Source organism: Synchiropus splendidus, chromosome 4 (assembly GCF_027744825.2).
Source record: "Synchiropus splendidus isolate RoL2022-P1 chromosome 4, RoL_Sspl_1.0, whole genome shotgun sequence".
Taxonomy (NCBI): domain Eukaryota; kingdom Metazoa; phylum Chordata; class Actinopteri; order Syngnathiformes; family Callionymidae; genus Synchiropus; species Synchiropus splendidus.
The window spans coordinates 16,235,772-16,248,054 of NC_071337.1; the positions used below are offsets into that span (position 1 = coordinate 16,235,772).

The 12,283-nt window shown below is 41.3% G+C and overlaps 1 protein-coding gene across 3 annotated transcripts in view; it reads left to right on the forward strand.

The window, feature by feature from the left end:
• The first annotated feature begins 1,375 nt into the window (after positions 1-1,375).
• celf3a (cugbp, Elav-like family member 3a) overlaps positions 1,376-12,283 on the forward strand; it is a 30,562-nt gene continuing 19,654 nt past the window's right edge. The window contains exons 1-3 of one of the 3 annotated variants that reach the window (XR_008414326.1): positions 1,376-1,702; positions 3,259-3,411; positions 7,182-7,264. Coding sequence is in view for 2 of the 3 variants with exons in the window: in XM_053861739.1 (XP_053717714.1) it covers positions 3,267-3,411; positions 7,182-7,264 (228 nt within the window). In the remaining variant the exon portion in view is untranslated. The remainder of the gene's footprint in view (positions 1,703-3,258; positions 3,412-7,181; positions 7,265-12,283) is intronic. The other 2 variants (XM_053861739.1, XM_053861741.1) reach the window with 2 other exon arrangements.

A 12,283-nucleotide genomic window follows, 5' to 3' on the forward strand; every position in this document is an offset into this window, starting at 1 on the left:
TTTTAGTTATAGTTAAGTAAATCAGCCGCCAAAGTGTTTCCACAAAAACTCACAAACTGTGAATCAATATTTTTATAGCAAGTAAACGTGGAGTGCTATTTTGTTGACGCAATCTTCGGGTAGTAACTGCACCACAATTTGAAAGTGTGATCCTCAGTGGCAAATCGCATGAGCAAACTAAATATTATGAAGCAACGTTGAGGACTCAAGAGTCAAGTGAGCCTTTGTTATTCGACAGGTGTGTCTCGTCGCATTTGGCCTGACAAGGCACGTTCCCAAATCACTGCCTCAGGGCAGGATTACAAGCGGGATTCATCATTCTCATGTTACCACTAAAACAATTCAAGATCATTTGAGATGATGCGTTCAGGTCCATTTGCCTCAGTGTTTTCTTGTCCTCCGGTATTATTCTGATGGCGGTTAACGGTCTGTTCATGGTGGACGCTGTGATTTTCATCAGTTGAGGCCCCTACACAAAGTGAGCCATCGTAATGATAATACATGCAGGAGCTCTTCATTCCTAATGTTTCAAAGGAGATGCGAACATATTTAAGGGAGAGCCTTAATCTGTTGTAATTCATATTTAAGTCAAAGTCTTCAAGCTAATCTTCCAGAGTCACATTTTTGTCACTGCCTCCTGCATTTTGCATAAGGGGGAAGGAGACAATTCAATTGTAGTCGCTATAAATATCCTGCAAATCCTCCATCTGACGCCTTCTGGCGGAAATGAAATTATCTTATTGAATGTCACTTCAAATTTAAAGGTTATACAATGCGTGACTTACTCCTGTAATTCGACTTTTTTTTCTTGGTTGTATTACACATCTTAATAGTTTATTTTTTATTCTATACATTAAATTAAAAAAAGTACACAAAATCGACAGTTTATTTTTATAGTTGCGTAGCGTACAATAGAAGTTGTATGAAGAAAGTCACGAAACATCTGAAATGAATACAAGGACAAGCATTATATGATAAGAAATCTACAACGATAGTGTGATTTTAGATGTACTATATAAAAGAAAAAGATACAGAATATGGCAATGACTCAGAAAGGAGGCTATATTACAATAACAACACCCTGAAATGACTGAATATTCTGCCGTTTGCTTCTTCACCTATACATAAGTGTCTTCAGCTGTTGGTACAACAAAGAAACCATCTGATAATCACTCATTTTTCCCTCTTTATCACTCGTTCTTCGCGATTGATACTTAATTTACAGCGCAGGTCATTTGGTGGGGAAGGTAAATATATATATTTTTTAATTTGCCAAAGAAGTGATAAATGAATGGTGTGATCTTTTTGCTGCTGGTAACTTGTCGACGGCCCCTGGCGGGAGACATGACGGCCCGGGGGAGGGAAGGACGTGGGATGGTCAGGGAGGGAGACACCGGCTTACGACGTCAAACGAGACTCACACGGAGGGAGAGGAGGGAGCACGAGCGGCCAGACTGCCAATTCCCCACGGTCTCCTCGTCTCCGTCCATCACTCCGCTCGCTCCACCACGCTGACTTGTTTCCACGCCGCAGAAGGAAACACGCGCGCGCCGATGACAGGAGCGACGCTGGCTGACAATTGTGTCGCTCCACGGAGAGATCAGGCCTGACTTGTCACACATGAACCGAACCTTCTCTTAGCACAGAACCGCGAGTGGAAGACACGACACACGCGCATTCACTGAGACGAGCAGAACCACAGGTACAGTTGACCCTTGTTCACATTTATCTTTATTTATTTGTTGGGGGGAGGAGGGGGCAGTACGTGGAGTATCCCGCCAGTCTCCTGTCATCTCTAGTAGTCTCCTATTTCTAACTTGCATTATTATTTTATTTTATTTTATTTTTATTTTTTGGTTACAGCAGACAAAAACAAAAATAATCACCACGATAGCGATGGAAAAATATTTGGTATGAAAAAAAGAAGAATATATTCTGATTTTGATCTTCATGATTTGCAATCATTCTGGAGCATGTCACCGATTATGCATCATATTTTTATTATTTAATGAATGGTAAGTCCCATGTGAAGCGTCCATTTGTTCATAAATGTTGGATCAGACTGATATATACTCTTGAAATGTATTATGTGATATAAATTAGATGCATTAGTGTAGCACGACTGTGCATATATATATATGTGTGTATATATATATATATATATATATATATATATATATATATATAAGTCAAAATAGCAGCCTAACGTGTGCGACGGGGGTGGGAGTCAGGTTATCCGGTCTCTGACAGCCTCGCTGCTTATTTGTCGTGAAGATCTTTTTCCAACTGAACTGAAGACCTGTGGGCCACATCTGCCCTCCATGTATTTATGAATGACCGGCAACACAAAGTCTATCATCATTCCCGGCACATCAGTGAAAGGCACCTGCACTGCTCGCACTGCAAGTCCCATATTGCACTGCAACAATACTAACATTTAGCACCAAATCAACCAAATGTTACTACTTCATTTAAGATTGCTTGTCAAAAGAGTGTATTTAGTTGTGTTTTGACCCTCTCTGTGACTGAGTCTGACCAGTCAGGTGAGGACATAAGCTAGTTCATAAAAGCACCTGTGTGTCACTCTCTTTGTGTGTCGCTACTTACATCACAAATCTGTTAACTTGAAAAGTCATCTGCACAAGGTGACATTAATATGTCACCTAGTTCCAACTGCTTATTATTGTCTAATAACATTTATGCTGTTAAAATGATTGTTCATAATAATTCTATTGAATATGTGAGGAGGCAACGCACCCAGTTATGAAAGGATAAAGGCAACATGTAGGTTGTGGGTTTGACTTCAGATTTAGGGATGTCACCCTCTCTTCTTTTCTTTTCTTCCTGTGTGTGCATGGCACTCTGGTTTCCTCCCACAGACCACAAACATATGGGGTTAACTTGTTCAAAGGTGTGAGTGTATGTATAAATGGTTGCTGGTTTCATGTGATTTGTGATGGCAGGGTCTACCCCTCCTCCAGCTGCCTGGCAGCAACTAAAGCAGCCTACATAAAAGGACATTAACCATTAAGACACGTACCCAAAACCCAAAAGTACCCAAAATGGATGAAACCGAGTGAATAAAAGACTCACTAACAGCATTCATGTTGTCCCTTGAGTTCTATAAGAGTGAAATATATTTTTCCTGAAGTGGGTTGTGACCAGAGTGAGGAAGCGGCGGTTCGTTCTCACACCTTCTGTTCAGTGTGATTCCAGCCTCACAGGCTCTATTGACAACCTCTGTCTCTGTTTGTCCAGACTTTTCAATGAAGGAACCGGACGCCATCAAGCTCTTCATCGGGCAGATACCCCGAAACCTGGAGGAGAAGGACCTCAAGCCCATTTTTGAGCAGTTCGGCAAAATCTACGAGCTGACGGTGATAAAGGACAAGTACACAGGGATGCACAAAGGTACTGCAAGAGTTTGAGTCAGTGACACTAACAGCAGCTTAAAATAGAGTCCTGAACTCATACGCCGTTGGCTGAATTTAAAATGTATTCCATATCTCTATGCTTAAAGCCTCCCTGGGATGCTCATGTGGATAACCTTTTGTGTCAAACCGTAACTCGAACTTGCTCTCCAGAGATGTTGAGCAAAGACAAAGGCCCTAAACTGAGCGGAGAGCTTCTCCTCTCCTCTCATCTTGAGAAATACTCTTAATAATATTCCGTTATTTAAAGTGATTGTGAACAGAAAAGGTAAAACTGTTGCCATTTATTCTTCACTATGTGTCTGATGTTCTTGCGGTTCCCAGCCACTATATATATATATATATATATATATATATATATATATATATATATATATATATATATATATATATATATATATATATATATATATATGCATGTATACACACCCTATAACCCCTCTATTCCCCTCTGTGATCGAACATATATATATATATATATATATATATATATATATATATATATATATATATATATATATATATATATATATATATATATATATATATACATATACATAAGAGTTAATTGGAAATGAGGTTTAATTTGGCTTTTAAATGAACATTTAAATAGCATCAAAGTAACATATTCACTAACTGGATTCAACAGACAGGCGCTGTAATCTAAATAAGTTGTTTCATTTAGCATGGACTGAATGTTGTGCAGCGGTCTGGTGTCCTCTGAGGACCCCTGGGTTTCGGCTCTGAAATTCAATTTAAGATCTTAAGAAGGTGTGAGTGTGAGCTATTGTTGTCATAATCTGGCAGCCTGCCCGAGTCCATGACGCCTTTTGCGCTCCTTCAGAGGGGCTCTGGCTCAGCTCCCGTGCACAGGGTGGCAAATGGAAGCTGAGACACTAACAGCTGCTGTTTTATTTGTCGCCACATCAAGACGCTGGTGTTTCAAACCAGCGGTGCATTGTAATTAAATAAACCATATTGCTTACCAGATAGCATTTATGACTTGTTGATCTCATTGACTCCACCTTCTTGAGATGAGATGATTTCTAAAGGCTTCATATGGTGTCGACACCAATTCAAATTTAAACATTTGGTTGGTTGGTTCTGATATTTTCCCCTCCGACTGCCTGAATTCATCCAGTTCATCCTCATCCATCAATATGAATTTGATTATACTACATGTAATTGTATGTTTTGTTGTTTTGACTTTCATGCCTCTCACCCTAAACCTAACCATCCAAAAGAAATCACCAGGACCTAAACCGAACTTAAATTCAATTATAATGACCCATTTATTTTGACGTTTTCATCCTCAAATTGAGGCTTAAACTTATCCAAATCCATAAGGTCCCCACAAGTTGGTGTGTTCCCCACAAGGACCCCCACACACACAGACAAAATATTAAACACAGGTGCAAATGTAGAATAGATTAAAAGAGAAGTACAAAACAACAACAAAAAACCCTTCCCTCCCTTATACCAAGGCCCCTCGATATGAACGATATCACAAGTCTCTCATCAGGATAGAAACCACCTCACCAGACTGGCAAATTAAGTGTATATTGACAGTGAATTTTCTTGGTCTTTTTCAATGTATCTTTTAACCATGGAAACATTTGGTTGAAATGTGGAATCTTGCGGATACGATCAGAAGTCAGGTCGCTATTGAGGGAAGCCTGACTTATGATCACGGCTGTCTTCTTCTGACACGGTGATCCAGATCACAACCAATGTCTAATATATAATCCCTTTTTCTTAATTCCACTTACCTACTTACTTTGTAAGTACTCCTTCTTTAAATTTCATCATGGATGCATGTGTATTTGCAACCATTAAATTTGACACAAGTCTGATTTGGGGTTGTACAGTATCCAATTCCATGAAAAGCTTATGGATCATCGGATCAATATCACCATGATCCAGAGCAAACTGTTAGGTTACATTATCTACAGTGATGTCCTCTTGTGTTCTTGCTTGTATAGAATGCTTTGTTGAACTAGTGCCAAAATGCCCCAAAATCTGATCCTTTCATCAAAACAGACGTTGTCCAAAACCCAGCCTCCGCCTTGGCAGAGCTAGTGAATGAATTGTGTTCAGAATTTAGGGGAAGAAAGTGTCATTTTATTGTAACAATTAAAAAAAAAATCCCTATTCACATACATGTAACAATGAAGCCTGATATAAAATTTGCAGAAAAGGCGATGACAATATGATGAAATAACTGGCTGGTGATGAGAAAATATGCAACATCTAAAATACAATCATTTCCATCCATGTTGTAAATTTGATGATTTTTACTTTGTATTTGCCATGATTGATGTAAATTGACTGTTTTATTCGATTTGCTTAGATTATTATGGATTAATACAGGTGTTAACCTTTCATAAGTACACTCATAAATACCAAAATTAATTATTGATGGATTATTACGACTATTGCTGGGGACCCCAAAGGTCATGCAGCAGAGGGTTGACGTGCCGACCACAAATGTGAGGATACACTGGTGAGCTAAAGATCATCCAGTCAGTGTAATTCCTCTTCTGTCAGTCCTTTATTGGCTTCCATCAGTCACCCCTGGGTCGGGTTAGACTCCCAGCATCCCAGCAGAGACGCGCTCCTCAATTATCACATCTGTTGTTTGTGATTCTGGCCGGAACGCACAAGAACAAAGGTTCCAGATAAATGTGCTAAACCTTCGGAACCAGGTGGCCCGGCTGCTCTGCCACCCACCTCATCTGCTCGCCTCATATTTACATATTCACCCTCGCTGAGGACCCTAAAGGTCAATGAAGGCGTCTCGCTGTTCTGCGTTCTGACATTAAACATGAATTCCCTGCCTATTTTTTATTCCACCATTAGATCCCTGTGTTTTTTTTGTTTTCCATTTTCCCTCACATTTCCCGAAGGATGTTTTTAAATATACCCATGTTATTTGTTTTCACGAGTCGTCTGAATTTCGAGGTAAGAAGATTTGAAATGTGGGCTGAGCCACAAATGTTGCTAAAGACGACCAAAGCAGGAAATGGCAGATTTATAATGGCGCTATAAACGGCAGCATGTTTCTGCCCGCAGGCGTGGAGGGCAAATGGCCAATTAAGATTAGTTACAGCAATGTGGCGCTGCCAACACTCGATTTTTGTGGGTTTTATTGACTACATGACTAAATTAAGGAGCTTTATGGTGCTCATCAGCACTGAGTGACCCGATTTTGCATTGTGCGTTTTATATATGTATTTAGAATTGTCTACAAATTGTGTACAAAATTTCCTCAAGGTGCTCGCCGTCTTTTAAAATGTCCTCAAACAAACGTTATGACCACCCTCATAGTCAGTGGGTTTCCTTTTTACTCCTGCTGGGGTTAGTGAAAGTCACATGGGATAAACCAGACACACTTTGGATTAGAATGTGATGTCAAGGTATAGACCTCAAGCTAGCTTTGTCCACCTGCTTCCCATGAGCTGGGTTGCTCCTTCAACACTCCTCTCTTCTCTGGCCACTGAAGGCCAGGAGTACTTAACAATAGCATCAGATTCAGTGGCCAAAATGGCGACTCAATTTTAAAAAGTAAGGTTTTATCATCAATACAACTTTACTTCACCTCCTTCAGCATTTTGGTTACAACATCTCAATGGGGACACCTGAATTTGTTGAACTGAAAAATTCTATTCTATTCTTATTCGCCATAAAACTGTGTTATTTGCATTCACTCATCATTTTGTCAGTAATTGATGAATCAAATCTTGCCCTCAGGTTGTGCTTTCCTCACCTACTGTGCACGTGAGTCCGCCCTCAAAGCCCAGAATGCTTTGCATGAGCAGAAGACTCTACCTGGGGTGAGTTTGTGCGTCTCTTCTTTTGGAGATGGGATTTTGTGTTTTTGTGCATTCACACTGGTTCCTGAACTTTAAGATGGTTTGGATGTAAGAAGCATCAAAATAAGAACGTAATAATTTATTCAGGAAACTTTAGAGATGAGAATAATTCATGAGAAGAGCACTATTTTTGAAACACGAAGCGGCGTCCAATTTAAACACTGGCCATATCACACCAAATATAATGTGATGTTTCAGTGACCACATGAGACCCCCGGGCTGCACTTTGTCCAGGTCTGCTTCCACAAATATCACCCCAGCCAAATATCTGACATTGTGGCGGAAGCTCGCGGTGCACACACAAATGTTATGAACATTAAGCGAGTGTGACAAGCCGACCCAGCTCCCCCTGTAGCCAATATGCTCCAATAAAGGTCAGAGGCTGGCCCGCTCCCCCCCGCCTTCCCCATACGTGACGCTTCCAGACGTATCCGTCCAGTCAGGCCGTGATTCATCTCCCAACGTGCCGTGATTAAAACCAGGCTGAAGTGACTTTGTCTTCTTCTGTGTGATCTCGCCGCCGCTGCCTGTGAATCCTAATCAAAGTTAAAGCTGGCTTTATTAGCATGGCCTGACAGCAGGTGTGCCGCCAAATGACATTTCCGCAGCTAAATATGAGACGACAGCGGCAGCGTGCGCGCAATAGAAGACAAGAGGTGACAAGGCGAGGAATTATGAGATGTGTTCTCCCAGCGTGAAGCGACTTCCTACTCTCTGGCTTCTCGCAGTTATTTTGGTTCTCCAACATTTGCGTCTCCTCATTTTAGGATTCTGTGGGAGTTTATAATGAGTCAAGTGGGTAACAAATTGCTTCTACAACCAGTTGATTATGAATGTATTTTTAATATCTGCAAGTGATCTTGTTTCATTAAGAGAATTGCAAATATTTATGTTAAAATGTTTCCATTTGATCAGCCGCTTAAATACGTGGAATTATTTACGGCTCAAGCTTTTCTTTGTTGATTTGTTTGGGGGCATGAAACTAGTAATTTCCTTTTGAATATCTATGTGTCTGAAAGCATTTGGACGCTCAGCACTACAGCAAAATCAGACTTTGTAAAGAGTTCTGTGGGTAACACAATATCGAATCACCACTCGTGGTGACACGTGAAGCTCCGCCTCCTGTGACTACTGTTGTATTTTTGGCAATGTGGGGGGTGCTTCCTTTTTTTCCTGCACCCATCTGAACTTGAACAGTGGAGACACAGATGCGTACCGCAGAGCAAACTTTACCTGAGGAAATACATTGTGTACTTTTGGTCAGCCGATGTGAAGCTTACCATCTATGAATAGCACGCACAGCTTGCTCGGGCCGATTCTAAGAAAAAAACACTTTACCATCAGAGGCATAATTTAGAGTTAATAGTCATTGAGAATAAAGTTAAATTTTGATTTAAGTAGCAATTATTCTACAGAAGGGTCCTTTTTTTGTCTGGTGCAAGCTTTATCCCCTTTCTTTTTCGCGAAAAGTGAGATGTTTTTCTGCTGTATTGAATGGCTCATCTACGTGTTTCACCTGCTGTTCATGCTTGTAAATGCTGCTGGTTTATTTTACTATGGGAGTGACTACTGAATTTTGGTGGGGAGAAACGGCTTTCTCTCTGAATGCATTTAACCTGTCCTGAAGCAAATAGAAAACTAGAAGTCAGGAAAGCCACTACATCCCAGGTGACACAGGTTTCCACCTGAAGACGGGTCTCTCTGGACCTCTGTCTGATGAACGTGTAATCTGGGCGGGAAAGCTGCTGGAAAACTCGGGCGCATATAGAAGCTCACAATTCCTCCTTTGGTTTAAATGTGTAGACAAAGGTGGAATTTGGACGACAGGTTGAAGCAGCAGACTGGAATTAGAGTGTTCACAAAGTAAATCCTATTGTTAGCGTGACAGTAGCGAGACCTTCCTGACCTGGTGGAGGGGATCAGCGGGCCGAGCCCCCCCGTTGCTAAAGCCTTCTCCCCCCTCTGCTCTCTTATCTCTAAACTATAGAAGCAGCTAAACCATCCTGCGCCTCCTCAGCTCGCTCCCTCCTCCTCCCCAGCTTGAAGAAAAAGCATCTTATTAGCTCCGTGCACGCCCCCGCAGACAAGAGCGGTGGCCCACCCTGCGCCCAGCTGTGGTGTGATTGTCGTCTAATTGCACCTGCGTCGAGGAAGAATAATTAACTTTGGCATGTCGTGAATGAGTCGCTACAAAAGAAATAAAGCAATTATGTGAGCTGGAGGTTGAAGGGGCTGAGAGTAGAGAAAGTAAGGGATGTCATTAACACCCAGGGCTGACTTATTTCCAACGTTTCCCCTCTGAAAAGTCCCACGCGTCAATTCTGCGCCGCTGACAATAGTGAGTACGAGCGAGCAGGTGACACCTGGTCTCCTCTTTTATCTCAGGTGAGAGAGATGGAGAGAGAAGAGCGTCGTGTGGAGTTAATGAGAAAAACTGATACAATGCTTCTTATGTCGAACAGAGAGATCATTTCCGTTTTGTGTCCGACTCTGTGCCTTTGTGCAGTGGACAGTGCCTTTCAAGGGCTCATGGGGCGCCATGAGTCTTCTGAAGTAGTGTATGTGGTCTGATGCACGATGATAAAACCATGGTAGATCACAGGAGAACTTGACCCAAAGATGTCAAACATCATCCAGGTCATGAAGTGACTTTGCAGTGTCACATGACCTCTACTAAAAGATCGTCTCCAACTTCCCAAATTGACAATTTTGCTGCTGACTTCATCCCAAATTATGATCCTAAAATGAACCTTTGGCAAGGAGATGGAACTGTCCAGGCGTTTTCCACTTACAGTATGATCAAATTCACCTGGTAGCGGTTTGGCAAGACTCCTAATGGACCAGGTGCCATGCACTGGAATGTTTCACAAACGGTTGCAGTAGGTGCAGGTTTCTGTTCCAACCAGTCAAGCACACACGATTTAACAGGTCAGGTGTCAGCTGAAACAAGCAGCACCTGACTGAAAATCGATTGAATGGTGAAGGTGTGTGCGCCACATGGGTTGGAACAAAATCCCGTACCAACCTGGTCCTTTAAGGACCGGTTTAGACACCCCTGCTGTACTCCATCGTGAGCCAGTGAGAGTATAAACTGGGATCACCGATGCTTCTGATGAGGACAGACTCTTGAGATTTTGCAATGAGATGTTTCAAATTGGCATTGCGTACTGTGTTTGGTAGTTGGTCCCTGTCAGGGGTTGCAATGCAATCATTGTGTCTCTGGCCATTGTTTTACATATCACAACAAAATGTAGTTTTGTCTGATATAAATTCATTCAATAATCTTGCATGCAAAAACTTTGACACACTTACACCTGGTCCACTTAATCGCTAGCTAGCTTTGTTGTGTGAAAGGTAGAAGATACCCTGGAAACGTAGATAGTCACTTGTTGGTCAGTCACACTGCTTGACATGTCATTTTATATGGACCTACAGTTATAGCCAAAAAAGTTCTTCAAAAGCTAGAGAAGTGATAACCCTAAAAAGCATGTTTGCCAATGTATCTCATGATGCAGTGATGGATTGCGAGTGCATTATAAGTCGCTGGTGATGAAGAATTGGAAAAGATGGAAGATGGAAAGAAAACACTAAATGCAGACAAGCATTGCTCTTAAATTAGCCGCCCAGACAGAAGACCCATGAATACGATTTTTCTACCCACATTGTGGACTGGGATTTCAATTTCAGGCGTTGAGTTTGACTTGTTTTAAGTTTTGACTTATAACAAGTCAAGCTGGCTGTCAACACATGATGACTTGTCATGATAACCTGATCACGGGTAAAAGTGGCTGCACAAGATGAAAAAAAAAGGTGTTAGCATGAGCGCATTTCCTTTGAAAGTAAAAATAGATTATTGATTATTGTTGACGTGGGAGAGAAAGAGTGTGTTAGCTGACAGGTGTTCGTGCTGGTGCCGACAATGGGAGGTGTGTGCTTTGTGCGCCTAAATGTCTGTTTGCTTCCGTCCCCGCAGATTATGCTCGCGCGCACTCGCAGGTATAGATGCTAGGAAGTTGTTAGGTTTATTGTTGGCACACAGGGTGTAAAATCACTGTTTCAAAAACAAAAGGAACCAGCTGGCGTTTAAGTGGAGCGTCTGACTCAGCCTGACATTTAGTGAGCCATAAGGATTCAGAACGAGCAGACAGGGGTTTTATCAATAGTCTGGAATAAATGCATAAGCTAAATATAGCGCAGGATTTATGCCGGAAAGCAGGCTATTGCCACAAATGTTCAGCAGCTGGAACATTGCAGCCATAAACTGTCTCTCCTGGTTGAATTTCTACGTCGTGTTTATTTATAAGTTCAGGCTTTAAAACTTTATTAGAATCAATTAAATGTGCAACAGTGCTGCATCACACTGAGATTTAAACTGACGCCTCATTAAAGATGCTAATAATGGCTTTGTTTTTCTTGACAACATTGAGGCATCAGTTTAGTCCGACATACCCGTCGGATGTGACCATGCCAAAGTACACTTGGAAGAAAACTAAGCTGGTGACGTCCTATCATTCATGTAGCAACAACAGTGAGATGTTGTTTTGGAGCTGGCCACCTCTGGTGATGCAACCTACTGATGCCTCTGTTAAAGGTTGGGTGTTTGAATCTCAGCGGATACGTGGTTGTAAAAATGGGAGTCAGAGTTTTCCACACTTACACTTGCTTTTATTGCCTTTCAAGAAAGCTTTTTCAACATATTGGCTTTTGTTCACTCTTAGTGGTGTGTAGTAATATATATATATATATATATATATATATATATATATATATATATATATATATATATATATATGTCAGGAAGATTTGTTAACTACAGCTCAGTGTTCTGTTACATCAACTCTACCACTTTGTTCCCTGGACCTTTTGAAATTGCTTCTTGACATGAAATGGAGCTGTGATGTCGGGCCCAGTTTTGTGGGGAAAAAAATAGCATAATTTAATTTCATCTAAAGGGCAAGAAGAAGCACCTATCACCAGTCA